This window comes from Ambystoma mexicanum, chromosome 12, assembly GCF_040938575.1.
Source record: "Ambystoma mexicanum isolate Mex_15411 chromosome 12, UKY_AmexF1_1, whole genome shotgun sequence".
Taxonomy (NCBI): Eukaryota; Metazoa; Chordata; class Amphibia; order Caudata; family Ambystomatidae; genus Ambystoma; species Ambystoma mexicanum.
In genome coordinates, this window is record NC_090936.1 from 586,730,547 (window position 1) to 586,754,001 (window position 23,455).

Sequence of the window (23,455 nt, forward strand, 5' to 3'; positions counted from 1 at the left end):
TCCACCTTTTGGTATAGGCCTGTACGAGACAAGTTGGTAGTGTGACTGAGCGGCAAGGCTTATCTCAAGAGGGGTAAATGTGAGCTGTAGCAATGAAATTCACAAATACAGGTAACCAAGTAACACTTACGCTCAAAGTTTCAGTTATAAATAGTTTTTAAACGAGCATTCTTTAAAAGGGGCAATATATATGACAATCAAATATATTTTAAAATACGTTTCCAGGATCAACACAAAGCTAGTAGATACACTTAATAGGTGTTTTTTACGCACTTCCTACACACTGAGGTGACTTCACTAACTAGGACAGTAATGGCATTTATATATCACTAATACGCTTTGTGGATTCTGATGTTAAGGGAAGGAAAAGGGTAAAACAGGTTCTCAGAGCATGTGAGCACTTAAATCTTCCAATTAAGTCTAGACAAAAACCTTTCCCAGCAATAATAGTTTCAAACCAAGTTATCACCTCTGAGGGACAGTAAATATCAAAATCAAGTGGATTAGAAGAGTCTGCAGAGAGCCAGGACAGCGAAAGTGGATTGGAGCACAGTCTATGGAGCTGAGGCACTTCTTAGATAGCAAAGTCTTGCCCAAAGTTAGTTTGTTGAAGAAAAATCACTGTAGGGTCACAAGCTGTGGGTATAATAATGGGTACTCCCAAATATTTTTTGTTAACGGGGGGACAAGTCTGTAGACAGGGAGGGTAAGGGAAATAGGAACAAAGTTACAGACTGACTACCCCTCTCTCTAAGATCTAACGGCACACCTGGTAGAGGTGCTGCAAGGCTGGTGTGTAAAATCAGCAGCAGTTGCCTTGGGAAAGAGACAGTTTATAAACAGACCCGTAGTAATTATAACAATAAATCTCTTTAATGTGTTCTATAAAAAATATGTTGTAGAAAAATATGTATGTTCATAGGCTTTATCATATCTCACTCATACCATTCATATCGGTGCAAACATTCTGTGACAGTCAGGTGCAAAAGTTAACAATCTCTTAAAACATATCAGTTGTTGTTGATATGGGAAAACAATAAGAAAAAGCACAATCGAATTTTCTATAGGTCGACATATGTTTCGGCCCCTTTCAATAGTCCCATCGTTGTCTGCGGTGGTCTAAGTGGTTAGTGCTGGGCCATCTTCAGGACAGTGATGATTTGCTACAAGCTTAACGTCTTCACCCTGATTCTGTATGACAAGCCAAATCTAAAACAATGAATAAAACAACAAGTGCAATGTTTAACGGTCTGGTCCCTTGTGGATGGTCTCAAGGTGATGGCTAGACATCTAGGCCAGAAAAAGAAGCACCTACCAGTGGCCGAGAAAATGACGGAGAAGGAATTGGGGGGTATCTTCAATAATCCCCTGGTCTACGGCCCTAATGAAAGGAGGATAGAAAAACAAGGGAAATTACTACCTTGTATATATATTTGTAACACTGATTCGTTACTCAACATTGGATTGTAGAAGTGGCATCACAGAGCAAACTTACTGGTGTCCCTTGAGTGATGAGTGGCACTTTAGAGAACTGAGGCTCCATCATGGACCAGTTCCAGTGTCGGGAGGTTTTCTTCCACCCTCGACCTCGTGATGTCTATTCAAAAGAAAGGAACAAACACGGGGAGTTCAATAAGTGGCACTGTTGTAGACCATTTAACGCTAGCGCACATGATAGTGTGCTAAGCACGTCGTGAAAAGTGCGGTTGAATCTGGGGAAACTAAGCCCTATCGTCAATGATGGTAGAAGCACTGTAACTGTGTAATCTTTTTAGTCAGGGACGCGGCTCGCGCGTAGAATAATGATCGTTGCTAAATGGGTAGCTGAAGGTGAGGCGATGAAGTGGGCCGGGCGGTCATAATTGCTCAGTGGCAAAAATGGTCCGTGGATAGATGCTAAGAGCTCTCGGAGGGAGCGCTATTCCTCACCTTTTTCGAACGTTTTAACGAGGTAGCGTTGTTCTTCGAGCGGCGTCTGCTTGCTTCTGATTAGAACGAAGTCGAAAAAGGGGGAGGGCTCGGTATTTTATAGGATCACGTGAGGCTCAAGGCAACGTGAGCCTCAGTGAACGTGAGTCGTATGCACGCTGTAAGATCGCGCGGTTCTTGAAATTGCATGAAGTGCTGCCAGAGACCTAGATAAATGAAGGAGCCGTGTTCACACAAATCACTAGGCTGGTGAGGCAGCCACATTGCATCTAGGAATGTTGTATATATACAAACCGAAGTCTGACCGCAGATTTGACATCATTCGTGGAGTCTCATGTAACAAATGGGAATACGGTGATGCCTGGGCTGTTTAAAGAAAAACACTCCAGTCGACAGCTATGTTGAGTCCATTTTGGACTGTTTTTAAATTATAAATCCATTTTTGTTCCGCTTGGGTCAGAATTTTGTCTTTGTTCCCATTGCGGCAGGGGGTTTTGATAACTTGGATAACACACCAGCGAAAGTCTGTGCATTTGTGTTGTTTGTTGGAAAAATGGGCCACTAGTGGTTTATTTTCAACTGCATTGCGAATACAGGATTTATGCTCATTAATCCGTTGACGCACTGGTCGTTTGGTTTTACCTATGTATACCAGCTCGCATGGACATATAATGGCATAAACCACCCACGGAGTAAGGCAGTTGGTGAACTCTTTCAGCTGGATAGTGTGGTGACATAAAGTGATTTGTTTAAAAGTGGTGGTTTGAGCACACACTGAACAATGGCCACATCGATGGTGGCCAATTAGGGGCGGAAAGCCCCACAAAGATGTTTGTGTAAATTTTTTGGTTATGACGGGTTGATACGAATGTACCAAGTTGTCTTTAATATTGGGTTGTCTTTTGAAGGCAAACCTTGGAATCGAGGGAGTAAAATCCTCGGTATAGATCATCTTCCAATGTTTGCGTATGATCTTTCTGTATATGTTACTAATCGGACTGAAGGTGCTGACGCAGGTTATCTTGTCCTCTTGCTGTTTTGGTGTAGGTACTAGCGTATTCATACGATTAGTATGTAACACGCGTTTGTAAGCTCTTTGTATCGTTTTGTGAGGGTAACCTCTTTCTTTAAGTCTTGACTTAAGGCTTGTAGCATGTGTTTTGTATTGTTGGACATCTGTGCAGTTTCTGCGAATACGTAGAAACTGGCCATAGGGTAAACCCTCTTTCAAGCTCAGAGGATGAAAGCTTGTATAGTTTAGCAACGTGTTCCTATCCGTTGTGACCTCCCGACACTGGAACTGGTCCATGATGGAGCCTCAGTTCTCTAAAGTGCCACTCATCACTCAAGGGACACCAGTAAGTTTGCTCTGTGATGCCACTTCTACAATCCAATGTTGAGTAACGAATCAGTGTTACAAATATATATACAAGGTAGTAATTTCCCTTGTTTTTCTATCCTCCTTTCATTAGGGCCGTAGACCAGGGGATTATTGAAGATACCCCCCAATTCCTTCTCCGTCATTTTCTCGGCCACTGGTAGGTGCTTCTTTTTCTGGCCTAGATGTCTAGCCATCACCTTGAGACCATCCACAAGGGACCAGACCGTTAAACATTGCACTTGTTGTTTTATTCATTGTTTTAGATTTGGCTTGTCATACAGAATCAGGGTGAAGACGTTAAGCTTGTAGCAAATCATCACTGTCCTGAAGATGGCCCAGCACTAACCACTTAGACCACCGCAGACAACGATGGGACTATTGAAAGGGGCCGAAACATATGTCGACCTATAGAAAATTCGATTGTGCTTTTTCTTATTGTTTTCCCATAACAACAACTGATATGTTTTAAGAGATTGTTAACTTTTGCACCTGACTGTCACAGAATGTTTGCACCGATATGAATGGTATGAGTGAGATATGATAAAGCCTATGAACATATATATTTTTCTACAACATATTTTTTATAGAACACATTAAAGAGATTTATTGTTATAATTACTACGGGTCTGTTTATAAACTGTCTCTTTCCCAAGGCAACTGCTGCTGATTTTACACACCAGCCTTGCAGCACCTCTACCAGGTGTGCCGTTAGATCTTAGAGAGACGGGTCACAAGCTGTTACACTTGTGAAGGGCAGAGCTAAAATCAACTGTAGAAAAGTAGCTACTGCAAGTCTCAACTGAGAAGAGCGAAGCTAAAGACACCGAGGTAAGTACCCTTGCTTAGAAGAAGAGTGGTCCAGCTGGCTTCTGTCTGGTAGCAGTGATGCAGATCCTGGGTTCCTGGGCCTCAGTCATGGGGACAAGAGGGAGGACGTCTGGAGGACTCCTGCCGCAGCAATTTGCAGGTTGGCGGCAGTTACAGGCTTTTTTTCAGATCAGCAGCACTTCGCGGCTTTGGCACTCAGTAAACAGCACCACCGTGGTTCTTGGACACCAGTTGGGCTTCCTTCACTCCAGTCCTGCACTCTGGTAAGGGGACTCAAGCTCTGGTCATCCTGCTTCTGTAGGGTCTTTAGGAGACTCCTGGAGCTTCTGGCCAGATTGCAGACATTGCACTTGACTATGGATTTCTCAACCCCTGGCACTCGGTTCCTGCAGCAGCATAGTCGTACAGCCAGTTGGGGAAGATTGTCCAGTGGAGTTCGTCTTGGGGTTAGTTGGTCCCACTAACGCAAGGGAAGAAGTCGTCCCTTCCGGAGCGTCTCTTGTCGATCAGAAAAAAGTTTCAGCGCAGCAGCAGGGCTTCACCGGGCAATTCGAAGGTCTAGGAGGACACAGCAAGCTTTGTTCATGGTTTCTTCGTCGAGGGTTCTTCCCAAGCAGGTTTCTCCCATTCATGCCCAGCCTAGGCTGTCACTCAAACAGCAGGAAGGCTGTCTTGAAAGGACAGCCAGCCAGCCAATCAGACTGGGTGTATTCAGGCACTCCTAGAGACAAATGACAGGGGAGTTTCGGGCACCTCCCTCACTTCCGGCCATTCCAGACACACTGGAGCCAGAGATAGGTTTCAGTACTGAAGCCCGCCAAAGGCAAAACGAACTAAGGGCTCAAACCCCATTGGTTGCAAAGCCCACCAATGGAAAGGATCTGCATCATTGAATCTGGCAACGGGTATCGAATCCTGGACAGCCTCTTTACCCACATTGGCCCTACAACAGCCCTGGGTAAGGGCTTACCATTATATGGCATTTTCTGACATGAAAAGCCAGGAAGAAGGCCAAGGGACAAGATGGCCAAAGGACAGAGCAAAGATGTGTCTCACTGGCATTTTGCATACATGGTACCTAAAATGTCAATATGTGGTAAAGCATAACAGTGCACGAGGTGAAAACGAAAAACAAGTTAGCAAAATACCACCAGCCAGTCATGGACTCAAAGAAAATGTAATAGTGTTGCAAGTAAAAATGAAAAGGCATACAAAGTACTCCTGCATCACTGAACTGTAAGGTGATATGGTGATTTGCCTTACAGTAAAACAACAAAGGAATATTGCAAAGGGGACAGGGCCCCCCTGCACTGGTACCCCTAAGGCAGTTGTATTCAACCTTTTTTTATGCTGTGCCCCGCTTGAGTAAAACTAGTGTTGCTGAACCCCCCCCCCCCCCCCCTCCCCTAGAGTAAAAATATTGTTGCTGGGCCTCCCTCCCACCGTCCCCCTTCTTCAATGCCATATCTGCTTCTTTTTTCCTATGTAAAGTAGTCACAGTGCTCCCTTTTGGAAGAGCCTCGGGCCCCTCCAGACACCCTTCGGGCCCCCCTAGCGGTGGCCAGACCCACAATTTAAAGACCACTGCCCTAAGGGATGACAAGTGCCCACTAAAAGAGATGAGCGGAGCAAAGAAAGGTAGAGCAAAAATACTTTACCCACCTCCAAAAGTCAGGATACGCTTCAAGCACTGATGTTAATAGAGGGAAAGCTGCAAGAAGACAATCTTGTGATAATGCCTGCCGGGCATCCCTGCGCATTAATCACTCATACGGTAGGGCAGGCACCCACTACACTATTCTGTAGCGTCTGCTCCCTCGGCCCCCGGAGCAATCCCACGCAGACTCAACGTGGGATAGGCGAAACAGCAGCAGCCATCCCTAGCTCCACTCTTGTGCTGCCAGGGTGCCGTGTGAGATCAGACCGGTGGGATTTCTTTCAGACAGAGACCCTGTCACACCCCACCAGCAAAAACACAGACTAACCTGTCCGTATTGAAGAATCACATGTAAACACTGCATAGGCCTTCTAGTGCTACTAAATACATTACCAGCATCCTCTCCAAGACATATATTAAGCAGCATCAAATTGTAATGTGGTAGGATATATCACAGGTTTGACATTCACACTTGTTTAGGACTGTTTGCTATTCAAGTCCCCACTTCAAATCAAATGCAGCTTTTATTGTCTTCATTCATTCCAGCGTCATTCTCCTCCCCCTCACACCCCCTTCCTTCAGTCCCAGCTGCTTCCAAGGAAGTGCAACTCAGTAATTCATCACCCCGTGACTTCAGTCCCTCTAACGTTTTTGAGAGATGGTCATGCCAATATATGTGGCAAAATAAAAAAACTGAAGTTCTGTAATCAATTTTTGTTTTCGCTATTTTAAGGCCGACTCCTTTACGGTGGTATTTTTTAGACAAACAATTATTTAGGACGTTGATGAGGAAACACGCGCATATCATCGCATTCTGAAAACAAGGCATATTTATATATAAATAAATTTATTTTCAAGCCCATACTTTCCACAATTCTCATCATATGTGCCATTTTTATTTTTTTTCCTCCTTTCATCTATGGAACCCCCAATATTTTTCTGTTTTGAACCTAACCTGTCTTTTGAAGGTACGTACAGCCTTTTTGCTTTACTTACCATGCTTGTCTCCTCTGTTCTGAGGCACTGATCAGTCCCTATGGCTATCAGTGCAGGAGGACTCTGTTCCCCATTACGAAATGCCTTGTTTGTTTTGCACTGCACCCCTCACCTTACAGTGAAGTGTGGTAGGTGAATTTTGTATTCTTTTATCTTTTGTTTTTAGTAACTTTATGGGTACTTCCATGATGTGTAAGGACAGGCTGATGACAGTGGATATTTTTTATTGTGTCCCCACAACTGTGTGACAAAGGCACTTTTCCATTTTGCAGCATAATGACTTTTAGAGTACGATATACTCTAAAATGGCTGTGCCACAAGATTTCACTGTGTCCTTTCGCCATCTTGTATTTTGGTCTTCTTCCTGCCCTTCCTGTCATGGCCAGATTCCCTTTCCTTGGCAAATGCTAATGATTTGTTATTTATATAGCGCTTTTGTCAAAGCGCTGTACATAAAACATATTTGCATAAACTGATCACCCAACCACATTTTTTACTCATTTAAAGGCTGAGTTGGCCTTGCCCGGATTCAGACCTGCAACCTGCAGAGCACACGCAGACCACAGCAGCGAGTGCTCAACCCACTGAGCTATCTTACCAGCAAAGCATTGACTTTCCCAGGAAAAGCGGTGGTGTTAACCGGATTTAGTTCCAATGCGTGTCTGACCTGGCCAGTGTGTGTCTGTTGCTGAGCAGATGTGGTGGCTGAGTGTAGGCTGTCCATTATTGGACAGCCCCTGCCGGTTTGAATGGTGCAGATCCTTGCTATTGGTGGGTTTTGGGGGGATTCCAGCTCCAATTTAGGATAAAAGGGGGACTCCTGCTGCCATTCTTCAGATTGTAGTTGGAGCCAAGCTCCCTTCCTAGAGCAGCATCCTGCTGAAGACCCAAAGCTCCTTATTGTATGCAACTAGCATTGTCTTTCTTCAGCCGTCCTGGCAAAGCCCTGCTCTTTTGCTGGTCTGCAGAAGGCCTTCATGTGCTTGGTCCCCATGACCGGTGAGAACGAGTCTCCACAACTGCTTGCGGATCTTGGCCTTGGAAGCCTTCAGAAGTATCCCGCGCCATCCTGTGGATGGACTATCTGCATACCCGATCCAGGGCACATGGGTGTTTCCTATGCAGGGTGGAAAATTGTGGGCAGATTTAATAGCAGTACCCATGTCAGCAATATGCATAGAGATTGTACAGGAGAGGGGCCAAAACGCAACCTTGCTTGAGGCCAAGGTTGGTTGGAATTTGATCAGTAAGTTCCCCCTGCTGATTAATGCGCACAGTGACAGTGGTATTAGTGTATAAAGTTCTAAGAGTATAATAAAAAAAGTAAATGTGCCAGTTTAGTCCACAACAATGGCTTCAAGATAGTATTGAATGATTTGCTGAAATCTACAAAACATATATAAAGGTTGGAACTTTCTTTACCACGGCAAACAGAAATAATAAAATGTAATGCACTGATATTATGTTAAGGTATAATGGGCTTTTCGAATCCAGTCTTAATGGGGATAAAAGGTTTTTATGTAAGTTCCAACTATTACGTTTTCTTAATAAAATGTTTGTAGATTTTTTGGCAACTGTCGATCATTGCCAGCAAACGGTCATCTTGTGGGTTAGTGCGTCTCCCTTTTAAAAATAGGAATCAATATTGACCTCCTCCATCTTTCGGGGATTACCCCAGAGATCAAAATCTGGTGAAATAGTTGCTCTAAAACAAAGGACCAAAAATCAAATCTTAAAAAAAAAAACAATGTTAGCCAGTGTGTCAGATCCCAGAGCGCATTCAGTGTATTTGTAATAGTCGCAATATCATCTCTTTCAAAACCAGCAAAGCTGTTTACAGTCACGGGATAGGAGGGAATTCCAGTGCTTAACACAGGCTCAAAATATAGACCTTTGATGGCAGTTGCCCATTCCTGTTGGCCAATCGGATTTAACTCCAATTTGGAATGCCCATTAATGAAATTTCTGCCCATTGCTCAGAATTTCTTTTCATCATGATTTTTAAGGAGGTTAAAGATACATTTCCAATCAGCGCTGCACATTGAAATCCTATGGCTACGAAGCCGTTTTTTGTGTTTAGTTGAGGCTAATGGAAGTAATTTCCTTTTCTCTTGCCACGTTAAATTGTTTGTGTGTTCTAGCCCAACCCAAGGTGTTCAAGGGTGATGGAGAATTACAATTCCACAAACGTTTATAACTAGACACTATTTTGTTTATTTATAGTGAAATGGATCAGGACTATACAAGCTCTTCAGTATTCCCTTGGGTGGGAGAAGCTTATTGAGTACTTTTTTATTATTGTGCCTTTTCTAATAGAATTATAAATCAAACAGTCCCAGGATAAAAAAGGAATAAACCCAACAGAAGCAGCTTCTCGCACAAGAGTACAAGAGAGCACTGGAAAAGTGTTACTGATAGCAGATAAAAACCCACCTTTCCCACTTCTAAATAAGGTCACATCCTGCAGCGAGACAGTGCACCCCACGTATATGCTAGCCCTGACTTTACTTTAACATCATTAACTTTGGCAAACAGGCACAGACCATATCAATTTAAGTATTACAACAGGGCAAGGTTTCAAACCTTAAGGAAAGTATTTGCCCTCCCAAGCCGATAGCAGCCAGCGATCGGAGTACAAACAAGACAAGAAAAGTCATTGCAAGAACAACGGGGCTTCCGGTATACACAATGCGATTTGGAGCGCTTGTTACACGTCGACCTGCACCCCGCAGCCAAAGATAAAATGGGCATGAGGGGACGGAGTTGCTCACCTTATCTGCCAACACAGATCTATGCTGGAACTTGAACCATGATTGTTAATCAATCCTGAAGAAGATGGCATAAATTGAATTAGCCAGTGAAACCGGTCGACCAAATTGGTCATGAGTGCTCTCATAACCATTATGATATTCTAAGAAATAATATGAGGATACGGTACAAGAATAGTTTTTAATTAGTCCGAAGCATACAGGACTTTTTACATACCAACTGATCCGAGTACAACCAATCTTGTTTGAAACCTCTGATCCCTGTGGGTGAATAAAATACACCAAATCCCTGGCATTATTTTTTGTACACAATTAGAAACCCTGACAGAATCTAATAAACAGTCCTGTCTCTACAATAATTGATTGGTTGTCCTCTTGGGTTTCTAAACAACTAGAAATACCACCTTTCTTGATTCAACTAAAGAGAATAGCAGTGATGAGGGACAGTGTTTTCTCCCGCTATCCCTATTAGATAGACGGCGCACCACCTCCCACCTAGGGTAAGGCACGACTGACAGGGTCAGGGTGTTCTTCCTTTAGGGTCAGCCAGCACGTTGTATCAATCATGTTAACTTTGATGAATGTGACAGTTTGTCAATGTTAATTATTTCTCCCAACGGACCATACCAAAACACCTAAGAGTACATCATTGCACCGGAGTGAGCTCTGAAGGGTGAGGGAAGGAGGGGCCTAAATGTGCCTTTTCATGCAGATAACCTTCTAATCTCAAGTGTCCATTGAGCCCTCCAGTTTCCCACCCTGGTGTGGAACGAAAACAAAAATATTGCTTGCTCGTTTATTTTGTGCCTTTTGGATGCCAAAGACCTTCCTCTGACACTGCAAATCATAACATTGCTAAAAATCAGTTTAAGTACTAATACAAATATAATTGGCAAAATCTGCTGATTAACCTTTAAAAACGAATATATGCATTGCAATCCCACATGGGACCGGCTGTGTAAAGTTTCTTCTAGTGCCAGCCTCCAAGCAAATGCTGTTGCCACACAGTCTGAGCAGTAGAGGATTGGTAGTAAATAAGCCTACTGGTCTCTCAGTTCCATAGCTAGCGAATATCCGTACAATATTGGTGCAAAAGGACCACAGCCTTCAATAATATGGTGAGCCCTTGCCCCTCCCATTCTGTTCTTGGTCGAATGAAATCACAGCGTGCCTTCTACTGTGGCATTATGTTACAAAGTTTTCATACTGTGCCATATCACTGCCAGAGTGGATTCTGAGCAACAATCCGTGTCTGGAGGATGTGTATTTTGCCTCCCCCTGACGTGGGGTGGGAGGGTATTTAGACCATGCAGGAAGAAAGGGAATTGGTGTGTAAGCGAAGGGCAATGATGGATAAAGCATGAACAGGGATTCAAGCAGCAGTGAGGCAGGTTAAATGGAAAGGGGTGATGTTTGTTGCAGATTGGGTCCATGTTGCTGCAGCAAAACATGGATGGTGAACCTGGAGCACAGACGCGTTTAACGGGTAAATTCCAAGGCATCTGTATGTGCTGGGAGCATTACTTTTCATTTTCGTTACTAGCATGACGTGTCAAAGACTGGCTGGTGGCAGCATATTTTTCCACTGTGATTAACGTTTTTTCACGCATGCACTTATGGGTGTGCAGTCATAATGTCGACATCAATAATGTCGACAGTCAAAATGTCGACAAATTAATGTCGAAAATCAATAATGTCGACATACAAAAATGTCGACATTTTACATTAATGTCGACATTTTTTCGAAATGTTGTATAAATAAATAAATATATATTTATTGTTGTGTTGTATGTGTTGAGTATGAGGGGTGGGGGGTGGCAGGGGGTATTGGGTGAGAGGGGTTGGGGGGGACATCCCCATAGTAAATGATATTCTTTTTATTTATTTGTTTATTTATTTATTGAATAATAAATAAATAAATAAATATATAATTACTATGTGTTGGGAATGAGGGTGAGAGGGTGGTTGGGGGGGGTGTGGGGGGGTGTCAGGGGGGTGTTGGGTGAGGGGGGGTTGGGGGGGGGACCCCCCCCATAGTAAATTAGACTCTTTTTGGTTATTTATTTATTGAAAAAATAAATAAATAAATAAATAAATAATTAGATTGTGTTGAGTATGAGGGGTGAGAGGGTGGTTAGGGGGTGTGGTGGGGTGGCAGGGGGGTGTTGGGTGAGGGGGGGTTGGGGGGGGACCCCCCCATAGTAAATGATACTTTTTGTTGGTTATTTATTTATTGAAAAAATAAATAAATAAATATATAAATAATTAGAATGTGTTGCATATGAGGGGTGGGAGGGTGGTGGTGTGGGGTGTGGGGGGGTTGCAGGAGGGTGTTGGGTGAGGTGTTGATAGTGTTAAGGGTTTATAGTCATATTGTCGAAAAAAAAATGTCGACATTTTTTTTCGACATTATGACTTTTTACATTAAAAGTATAGAATGTCGACATTATTATTTTCGACATTATTTTTTCGACATTTTTGTCTGTCGACATTTTTTTGTCGACATTATGACTATAAACCGCACTTATGCATTTTACCTCATTAGTCAATTTCAAGAACAATATTCTGAAAATGGTAGTGTCAAGTTTTTTGCCCCGTCCTTTTGCCATCTTGCCCTTTGGCCTTCTTTCTGTCTTCTCAGGTCAGGAAATACCATATGCCTTTAGCTTCACTCCCGGGACCCTTTTGCTCATTTGTCATGGGGAAATTTATCAGTCCTTCAGACTATCTATCCGTACTGGGAAACGGTTTCCCCTTTTATCTTAACTTTTTGGGTAACTTTTTAACAGTGCACAGATCATCTTACAATAAAGTGCAGTGGGGATGCTTTTGTATCACCCTAGTTTTACACTTGGGATTTTTGGTTACTTTTATATTTACCTAACGAAAAGCTTGTGGCAACAGATACATTTTTACCATTTTTGCTTTCTTTTTAGTGTGCACATTTGCGTTTACCACGTCTGGCTACTAAACGTGGCTAGTTCCATGAGCTTGTTTGCTTGTCCTTTGGCCATATTGTTGTTTGGCCACCTTCTTGCCTTCTCAGGTCAGGAAATTCCTTATATGGTCATGCATTCACCCAGGCAAGCTGCTGCTTTTGCCGGCTACTGCTGGCCTTGCGTGTGTGGGCCCAGGATGTGGGCGGGACTGTCTGGACCCACTCCACATCTGGGGCACCTGAAAGTCTAGGTGTGAGGCATGAGTGAAACCCACTGATAGGGCCACTGCTGAATGTTTAATGGTGCAGTTCCTTATCACTGGCTAGCTTGGACTTTCTTCCAGACAGGAATTCGAATAAAAGGACTCCTGCAGCCATTTCTTCAGATCAGCGTGGGAGCCAATTACCCTGTGTAGAAGAGCAGCCGACTGAAAATCCATGGACGACTCCCGAAGTGGCCTGGCATCCCTTCCTGTTTGGCCCGATGAAGCACTGCTGGACTACCTGATCTGTGAAGGTCCTGAGCTGTGCTTCAACCTTTAGGCTGGTTGCACCAACCAGTCTCTATGCAGTCTCGAGGATCCAGCCATCCTGAGCCTTTGGAAGTTTCCCAGGACAACTGGGTTGACTGAACAGCTCTCCACTGGGCTATCTCATTAGAATCGTAGCGGTTCCGTGTTCGCCGCCAGCACTTCAGTGGTCGCCAGCTCGTGGCACAAGTTGCCTTCCTACCAGGTTTAAGCTTCCCAGCATCAAGGGATCATGCTTTGGAAGGTCTTCAACTGCGACTATAAAGACGCCTGCTGTCGGCTGTGTGCAGTAGTCATCACTAGAACTCACCTTCCCCCATCTGGTGCTGTATTTCTTCTTCACAAAGAGTTGCACTCTGCTCCTGGAATCGACCGGAAGAATCCTTGCACCCGCAGCTCCTGGGCATCTTCTACTGGATCCAACGGCAAAAAAACCTAACCTCCAGCGACCTCCAGTCGACCTACCGAATCACTTGGGAAAATCGGAGTCAGGGGGGTAAGTAATTGCAATGCATTCACCTCCCCCAGTTCTCCTTAGAATAAACTTTGGTTATTCCATCGCTTGTTATGATATGATAATGTATTTTTATCGCGCTCGTACACACGTGTTTCAGAGTGCGACAAGGCAAGGGAGGGGAACAAGGGAGAACAAAACAACAATCTTACTAGGCACAGTGACATTGAGAATGCGCAAGTGCATGTAAAAGGAAAAGGGGAAAAAGTGCATGGGAGGGTGAGAGTGATATGATATGATATGATAATATGATATGGTATTTGTAACGCGCCTATACACAAGTGTTTCAAGGCGCGACGAGGCAGGGAGGGAGGGAAACAAGGGGAAGACAGACAAACAATCCTACTAGGCCAGGTGTCATTCAGATCGCGCAAGTGCAGAGGTAAGGGGAAAAGGAGAAAGTGCAGGGGGAGGAGGTGGGGGGGAAGTGCAGTACAAGGTAAGTAGCGTAATAAAATAATAAATAATAAATAAAAAGGGCCAGCTGGTGGCAAGTGCGAGGTAAGTGCAGAACAAGTGCTGAGAAGTGCTGGGAAGGGGGGCTGTAGGGATACAGTGACAGTCCCACAGTGCAGGGGGAGCTAGGGAGGCAGTGAAAAGTGCGAAGCAGAGGAGAGCAGATATATAATAAATAAAAATAAATAGAGGCAATAAACAGTGGTAGTGCAGCCACCAAGTGGCAAGTGCTGTGTTAACGGCAGCAGACTGGGTAAGTCTGATAAGTGCAGAAAAGAAGAAAAGGGGGCGTGGAGGACTGTATGGGTACAGATATAGTCCCCAGTGCAAGAGGTGGCCAGGGGGCAGTGCAGGGTGGCAGGGTGTGCAGGTAACTGGGCCCAGGGGACAGAGGGTGGCCATGTGCACGGTGCCAAGAGAGAGCAGATCAGCAGGGGAGAGGAGGGCGCGAAGGCAGAATCAAAGAGGAAGGTCTTGAGGTGCTTCCGGAACCGGAGATGGTTCTCCTCAAGTTTTCGAGTGGCAGGGAGGCTGTTTGTTGATCGTCGGATCTAAAGGCTTGTATCTGAAAGATAGGAATAATATTAACATAACTGTAACTTGGTGAATGTCGTCTGGAACATTTCCACCACCACAACGACTCTTCCTACATCTGTCCACTCGCCTAAAAAGAAGCTCTGTGACATTTTGGCACAAGACCTCATACATTATAGGGATTGCACTTCTAAAGTAAGGGCATAATTCTTGTGAACTGGTTTCATTCTACTGCATCACTACTTACCTTCTTTTAGTTGGCTAGGTTATTGTATGCATTCCTAAAAACCCAAAGGTGACTTTATATATGTTTGTTAATTGAGTATTGTGCGATATTACCGCCTGCTTGTTTCATGTTTCTAGTGTGCGTTTTTGGGCCTATGATATTTGGTGTACTTACCCGTCTAAACTGAATTATTTTGCGCTTCACGGCGTGGACTTATTGTGGACCCCTAACTCCACTCACATTCTCTTGAGACTAAGCCTTGACCATTCTCCACGCTTACCTTGATTAAGTCTGGCTAACCTCTGAGTTCCCCTGTTCACTATAACTAGGGTGGCCTCCTAAAACCTGTCCACCAGGCCAGACTCTAGAAATCCATCTTGACACTAACCAATACCTCACCTTTTTCAGAAATTGTTACACACTCTGCTGCTTCTGCCATCCTCCTGTTGATCTCTTGATCTACCACTGCTACTTGTCTGACCTCACTCAAACAACCACAGCTTCCTGCCTCACGTCTTTCCTTTCATGTTCCTTCTCTTGCCATTGGTTTATTTTCCCTGTCCAATCTCACCCAGTCTTTTTTGTCCGGTGTTTGACCAAATAAACAAAACTGTTCAATGTCGGCATTAGCCCCACCCCTTTTCTCTGCATGGGCCCGTCCCAGCACCATGATGGTGGCCTGGAGTGTTCAATGTCAATGTCAGTGTTTGTGGGATTGGTTCTGCGAGTCCCCTGTAAGTGTAGTCTCTTTGGAGTTTAAGACCCTATAGTACCTGGTGGTCTAGGGAATACACAGCCGGCTGCGGTGCATTGATGCTGGCGCTGGAAAACTTTGTGAGGCTTCTCCCGCAGCTGTGTATTACTGTTCTGCTGTCTCTTTTTATTGCCGCTGGTTCTATTCTTGCAGCAGTGGCACACTGGCATCATTTTGTACTGGAGGGTTGCATTCATATATTCGGGCCCAAGACTCGTATGAAAGGTCACGGACAGCATAGGGCCTTGGGAAGCTGTCAGTTTTAGCTCCCCTCTTATTTCTTGGCTCTGCAAGAAAGAGACTGGCATCTTGTATAGGAGGTATGGCATATGCCAATTGGGGTAGGAACTGGATCCCTCTCAACTGCCACTGTCCTTGAGAAGGAATGACTCTGGATTGCTCCATGTTAGCTTTCCCAACCCTGGCAGTGGGGGGGGGGGTTGGGGGTCACATCTGCTCCCTTGCTTGAGTTGTGATCAGTGATGTTCTGGTCAAGGATACCCCCCCATAACCTCTCAGGCTTCCTCTACTGTGGTGGAATTGGAGAGGATCCCTAATCTCTGCTATTTACTTTTGTTTCTGAATCCTTGGAATTTTATTTTCCAACCTCCTGTCTTTGCCAGAATGTGTTTCTACACTCCAAAAGCCTCTGGACTCTCTGTAAGGATTTCTTCTTGTGGCTAGTGATTCTTAAGGCCACTTAGACATTTGAGGTGTTGAGGGCCTTATTTCTATAAGGCTAGGTAATAGTGTTGCATATACTGTTTCTTTACTTATCTCAATTTACAACTTTCTTTACTTATCTCAATTTACAACTGTTATTGAACTTCTACCTTGTTTTCCTGATTTTACTCCTTACAGTTTTGACTTCTATTCTTAACAGAGTTGTTCTCACTGTTCTCACGGTTTCTCACAGCATGATAACCCCCATGGTAAATGTATATATGTATTTGTACTCTTGTGTCCAACAGGCTTTATGTGAGGGCATTGTGTGAGTGTCATTGTACCACTTCACTGCCGCCACTGTTCCCGAAGTAAGTAAGCCTTACTGCTAAGCTTGCTACTTTGATAGAGTTTGGCTACACTGAAGTGTCTAAACATTGTTCACTACAGTGGGGTGACCTCCCAAAACCCTTCTCCTGGGCTGATTCTGGAAATGCATCTGAACCGTTACCTATTCGGACTAACTGTATCATTTCGTCAGCTTTCTCCTTTCCATTGAGTGATGCCAAGACTGCTCTGCCATTGACACTCAATAGCATGATTTTGGTCTGTGTTAGTTGGAACCCTGTCCTATCTTTACGATAGGTGCTTTCGCACCTCCAGAGTGCTGTGAAAAATGGTGCTCTACCTTAAAAGCTTCAGCAACACTGCTCACGCGAGGAAAAGGCGGGCTGATTTGTAGGTAGTTTAAGGGTTCTAATGTTCCACACGCATGGGGCCACTAAACATGCAATATTGGTGGGAAGTGGTTACAAGAGCCGTTAGTAATAATGAATCTCTTTATTTTTTCCAGGTCACAATTTGGGAGGCACTAACCAACACCCGACCTGAATCTAACCCGCCACCACCCTACGAAGATGAACTTCAACTTGAACGGTGAGTATTGAAACATTCCAGCCAAGGGGGATCTTTCCGCAATAAAGTCACCAATAATATTCACCCCAACAGCCTATGTGCCACTTAAAGATAAAACATGCCATGATATCTTCAATGAGAATACTCCTGTGTCTCACTAGCCCCTACACCACTACAAGACTTGTGGACTGTGAAAATTCAGCACAGAATTTAACAATCTGACAATAGTTCCCTACAAGAGAGTGGGATTAGGATCATGGCTACAACCTGCCTAAGAGAGAGAGGGGGAGGGCTACAGTTACCCGAGGCATTTGTGATGCATTAGTCGCTGTTGTCTGGCTTCAAGTTCCGAATTCTTAAGTGCTTAGAATTCCTGTGAATAAGCCCACCAAAGCTGAGCAGCTCCCATTAATTGGGTGGTCCCCAAAATGTTTTAATGGATTTCAACCTGTGATTTGGGTGAGGAGAATCTATTAAGCTCACGGGGTCTGCATACTTGCCTTGTTGAACCTGGATATGATTTCCGAAACATCAGAGAGAAATCCTGAGGAAACTCTGCTGGAACCACTACTCTTTCAAGAGTCGATCTAATGGAGAAGTTACACCTGTGTCTGTGGACACGAGACAGCATTGGTTATTACCTTACCTTGATCCAGCAGGCATAGTGCGGTATCATGCTCTCGTGTCCACCCTTCTTCCCGTAAGCTTTGTTGCCCTTTCCCTTTTGTTTGTGACATGTAGAGGCAGAAGCAATAGACACAGATCACCAGCAACTAGCAGAGCCTGGGGCCTGTGGTTGTTACATGAAACAAGAGCATTGCAAGTGCAAGAGGTAACTGGAACGGAAAATCGTGACTCTTAGCAGTCGACATCTTTCCAGAGCTGCTTTCGCTGGATTGTGTCCATTTCTTCAGCATAAGAGGTGCAGCTGAAGTGAACTGAACAGATGTACTGTATCTCAGCTCCAGCATTTCTGCTCTTGTTCGGCACAGCAACATTGCCAGTAGCTCCACAGCGGTCCATCTTGCTGGAAGATCCTCTTTGTCAGTGGTCAGAAACAGCCAAATCTCAATCATAAGGTTCCCAGTGCTCGGATTCCCTTTCAAAAGCCATCCACACACCCCCAAAGCGGAGTCCTATATGTAAAAATGGACTCCATCTCGAACATTGGGTCCTATAATTACCCTTATGGCACCACTCTGCATTAGAACCTGTATTCCACTCAGGCAATCAGAAGTCAGTTGTACTGCCTTGTTGTTTCCTATAGGAGACTAAATCTTACATTGAGATTTTACAAGCCCACAGGTACCCCTGGGTTATGAACAATCTGACTTTTCACCAGAAGGTTTGTGGTTGACCCTATTGTGTACGTTTCGGTCATACAAAATGCTCTTAGAGACTTCTGAAAGGCATTGCTACATTTAATGGGAGGTTATTTTCATAATAACCTTTATGGGGCCATAGATTGTACTGTTACCATGCACGCGTATCTAGTGTTGATTTTGGGTGCACAGCCTCTGCTTTTCCTGGTTGAGCTAGGGAAGGCTTTTTAGGTTTAGGATGGTGTCCTCACACCATGTACACTGGCCTGACTGAATCCTACCTAACAATATCCTTGCTAGATACACATCCTTTAGAACATTCCCAGCCATAGCCGTAGCTGTAGAAACTTTGGTATGACATAAATATCTTTGCCTTCAGGATGTTTACATGCCATGTTCCACTTTGAACCCTTCTCAATTAAATCAACAATAAAACGCACTAAACAACTACAACACATGAGGAGATTCTTAGATCCTTTAGCAGCACATCATTGGTCCGGGAATCTGAATTTAGTGTGTGTCTTCATTCATCACTGATATAGCAAATGCTTCTCAGTCACAGCCTACACTTCCTGGTACAAACAGTTCATCTTGTATTGCCAATTGTTCATGAGGTCTGCAACAAATCCTGTAAAATGTCTGTCCTGATTCCAAGATTCCATTCCATGCTAGGATTCCTTAATAAAGTCTGTGTAGTTGTGCAGCGATGGAACTTACTGACTAGGGAGATGCTCATGAATCGTGCCACTGGATACTACAGATTTCAGTATGTCCAGCCTGTCATTGACTTCTGGTACTGAGCATGAGGTTAAGACCCTGTGTGTTTTTCCTGACTGATTTACCAAACCTTGAGCCATGAGGAGTCCTTCTCCAAGAAGCCATTAGGGGACCACTCTGTGGTGTGCCTCAGCCTTGGAAAGACCCTTGGCCTCTTGGGGTTCAGGTGTCCAGAGACACTCTGTCCAGAGAACTCTGTGGATCCCTTTGCCCAGTTGGCTGTGAATTATCTGGCTCGATGCAAACATTATCTTGCAGAGGTTGTGGGGGGCATTCCTGTTTTAGAAATCTTTTAAGTATCACAGCTAAAACCTTTCCCTTTTTGTATGAAACAAAATGGATGAAGCCATGTACAGTCATGGCGTATGCCTGTCTTGGAGGGGTGACGACAAGAGTACCCACAACTAGATCTGGCCAGATGATTGAGTGTTAACTAAAATTCCTGAGTGGATTCCACATCTTGAATGTTTGAACAGGAAGTAACCTTGGAAAGTTTGAATGTGTCCGACCTCCAGTCAATTGGTGACGGCAAATGTTTGTATGGACCCATTTCCCTGATTGGAAGCTGAATTTACACCCTGCTCCCAATATTACTATTTTGCCTGGGAGCCTGCTACTCTACTTATGCCTTACTGAACGGGTACTAAGGAAGCCCTCCTGCTGCAACGTTCCAAGACCTGTAAATGTTTGAGGACAACAGACTTTTCAAGAAACCAGACGGAACAGGCAGATCGGCACTCCTTTCCTCTTACCTCTAAGGAAAGATTTTCTTTTTGAAACATTCCATCCATTGTTTCCTATGGAAACCGATTATTTTTGCTCTGTTTTTGATCACGTCCTGACTTTTTGAGGGAAAGTAAAGCCTCAAGATTCACTTCCCTTGCCTTTTGCTCACATTTTCTGACGAAACTGATCAGTCCTTCAGACTATCAATACTGTGAAACATGGTTTCCCTTTTTAATCCTTGTATTTTTAACATTGAACACTGCATCTTAAAATGCAGTGCAAGGGGGATACTTTTGTATCACTCATTTTACACAGAGGATTTTGGGTTACTTTTATATGTGCCTAAAGACAAGCTGGTAGCAGCAGTTACATTTGTTACATTTGAACCGTTTCTGCATTATCTTTGGTGTGCACATTCCCATTTACCTCTTTTGGTTACTAAAGGTGGCTAGTACCCTAAAATGGCTGTTCCACAAGATGCTCACTTGTTCTTTGGCCATATTGTAGTTTCTGTTCCTGGGCAAAGCCGTGGTATGTTTGGGGGGGGCACTTCTGCAGCCATTCTGGAGATTATTGTTGGGGCCAAGACCCCCTGTTTAGAAGAGAAGCCTCCTGCTGAAGACCAGTTGGTCATTGTTGCAGGCATTAGGACGAAGTCCTCCTCATTTTTCTGATCTCCTGAAGGCGTTCATCTGTGCTTCAACCCCTGGACTGGTGGAAACAACTACTCTCAACTCCTGCTTAAGGATCCTAACATTGGAAGCCTCAGAAGTGTCCTAGGACTACCAACCTGTGGGCTGACCTGCTCCCACCTGTGCAACCTTTTGCATTGATCGCCGTCCTAAGTTCAGACATGGGTCTCCGCAGACCCAACCCTAGACTAGTGAGACCAGAGGCTTTGCCCCTGCAGTTGCAGCTCTCAAGCACAAACAAGGGTATTGCAGGACCGGCTTCTTTTTCTCCTCCACAAGAGTCATCTTCTGCCATCTTCACTGCAGGGGTCATCGATGTCTGCCACCTGCATTGCGTCCTTGGGGTCCTCCAAGGTTGACAGCACTGTGGTGGTCCATTCCTCATTGTACCAGAGTCATCCAGCTGTCCAGTGCCATTAACCTTCTTGCCAGAGCAAAGAACCAAGACACATTATTTGGGCCCAGCGGAGTCAGAAGCCTCGGAAGTCGTTACTGGCCAAATCGTAGTAAAGGGGGTGAGTTAACATACCTGTTTCTACCCCCCACTCCGAAGGGTTTAACAGGCACACCGTCCTAATCCTACCACTCCCTTGTCTGGTTATGATTGGTTGAATTCCAGCCAAGGAGCCCCCTGCCCCCTGAGCTTCTCCTAAAATAGTGGGATTGTGAGCAGACCCCTAAGATGTTTTCTTGTTTAGTTCTTCACTACTTGAGACACTTAAACCTACATGTTGGTTTTGCCAAAGCTTGTTCAGCTTTCTTAAAAGACTTGGCTGCCTGCAAAAAGTTACCTTTTAGGACCCGTGCCTCTTTAGCACTTTTTTACTCTTTGGATTACTTGCATGTTCTCTAACCGGTTTTTATACTTAGCTTTGTTGTCTTCAATTGCTTTTCTATCTTAGTGTTCTATCAAGCTCATCTAACTGTGTAGTCCGAGCACACCAAGCGGAACACGCACATGTTGATATTGCATATTTAGTAATTTGCTTACCTTTGATTTTATTTGATGATGGGTTTTATACGTTCTGCCTAACTTGAATTATTAGGATTTCTCTGAGTGCTTAACGGAAACCTTCACCACCCTCATTTTCTCCTACGTCTAAGCCTTACTGTTCAGTCACACCACCTTAACAGAGTTTGGCTAGACATTAGTGTCTTTTCTGATTCACCAGAATAGGGTGGCCTCTCAATCTATCCACAGGGCTGCTTATGAAAATCCATCTCAACAAAGCTGCGGCTGCAATTTCGGGACCACATTTGGCCATACTGGCTGGACTTGGGTACCATATCCGTAGCGCCTTTTATAGATTGACTGCTGGAAGTCTTTCCTGGACGGTCCTTTTCCTCCTCCTGGTGCTCCTTGTTGACTAGGTTGGAACTTAAATGCTGGGATCATCTTTAAGCCGTTACACTGCTTCGTTTCAGTTTTACCACCTTGGCCGTGCATCTGTGGGTAGGAAGTTGCCGTCGCCCCGAATGGTATTGGTGCCTCAATACCCCACCTTTCCTAACTGCAATCAAATGGGGGCCAGGAAATGCCTGAAAAATACATGGCTCATATTTCACAGAAGCCAGTATCACAAGATATTAATTGAAGGTCTACCAAGTTTCAGGGTATCATGAAGCAATAATCTTCCACAGTAGCAAATACATGTGTGTGGTCATATGAATATTTGTATGCCCCGTAGTATAATGCACATGTTTGTGCCTTAGAAGAGATAGTGCCACACTGTGTGCCCTAGAAGAAAAATGACCATCACAAATCATGTGCTTAGATAGGTAAAATCAATTTTAATGACTTCACCTTGAAATAGAATACCAACTGATGTCTTTGTACCATTTCATATTTTGTCAGAATTCTTCTGACTGAAAATAAAGTGCCATCCAAATTGCTGTGATCAGCTAACCTATTTTCAAATCCTACCAACAATGTCACAGGCTATTTTTGAAAGGAGTAGTGCTGAATTGTACCAGTTGACTACTGAAAAATACATACATTGCTGCCAAATTAGGATACTGAGCACACCGAGTCCCGGTGCTCCCTGTCGGACTTTGAGACTTAGTTTCTTTTCCATTTGAAAGCTAGGGAAAACTAGTCGTAGAATTCCAAGCTAAACCAAGACTGGATGGCCTTCTCTTGCATAGCCACTGCAAACTTGAGAGCTCTGTACGACGCAGGCGATGCCTAGTTATGACGAAGTTGATAATTATGCCAGCGGTGCAGTCAAATTATGCCACTTGGGGTGCTCTATTCTAGAAGTGATGCTGATCGGTGGTAAAAGAGAAGTTCTGTTATGCCAGTAGGCTGTTAACTTGGGTCACATGAGCTGATTGGTTATGTTAGTGGGCTGCTAAATTATGCCAGATGCTCTGCTCAAATAAATTAGTGGACTGCTCATTATGCTGACTGGGCCACTCTATTAGGCCAGTGAGCTGATATGATGCTCTGTCGTTCCAGGGTTGCTCAGAGGCAATGGTTCTCCTATCATTCATACCCCTGATCAAGCGCCTGTGGTTCTGGAGCCATCACCAGGCAGAATGGTGAAGGAAGCCCGTTGATGCGTTATGAAGTGTGTGGGCCTGGACAGTGGGGAATTAGGTTTGTCCTGTTCACCTTCCTTATGCGAGCACCCAACGGCAACCTGACCTGTGTCAGGATTGCTTTGGTAAGGTCCAGGCAGTCTCACCTGAGGCACAAGTGAATACTTTGCAAGGCTGATCTAAAGTCTTGAAGCATGTCAAGGGGCTAGACTGACACACCGCTTGTACCTGCTCTCTCTGAGACGTTGAGTGCTGTTGGGGCCAGGGTCAAGCTGCAGTAGCCTAGTAGCCTCCACTTCATCTGTCCA

The 23,455-nt window shown here is 44.4% G+C and overlaps 1 protein-coding gene across 1 annotated transcript in view; it reads left to right on the forward strand.

Moving 5' to 3' along the window:
* Nucleotides 1–23,455, forward strand: part of ANKRD13D (ankyrin repeat domain 13D) — a 455,050-nt gene that overhangs the window by 427,742 nt on the left and 3,853 nt on the right. The window contains exon 14 of the mRNA XM_069628948.1: nucleotides 17,028–17,110. Within this exon, the coding sequence (XP_069485049.1) occupies nucleotides 17,028–17,110 (83 nt within the window). The remainder of the gene's footprint in view (nucleotides 1–17,027; nucleotides 17,111–23,455) is intronic.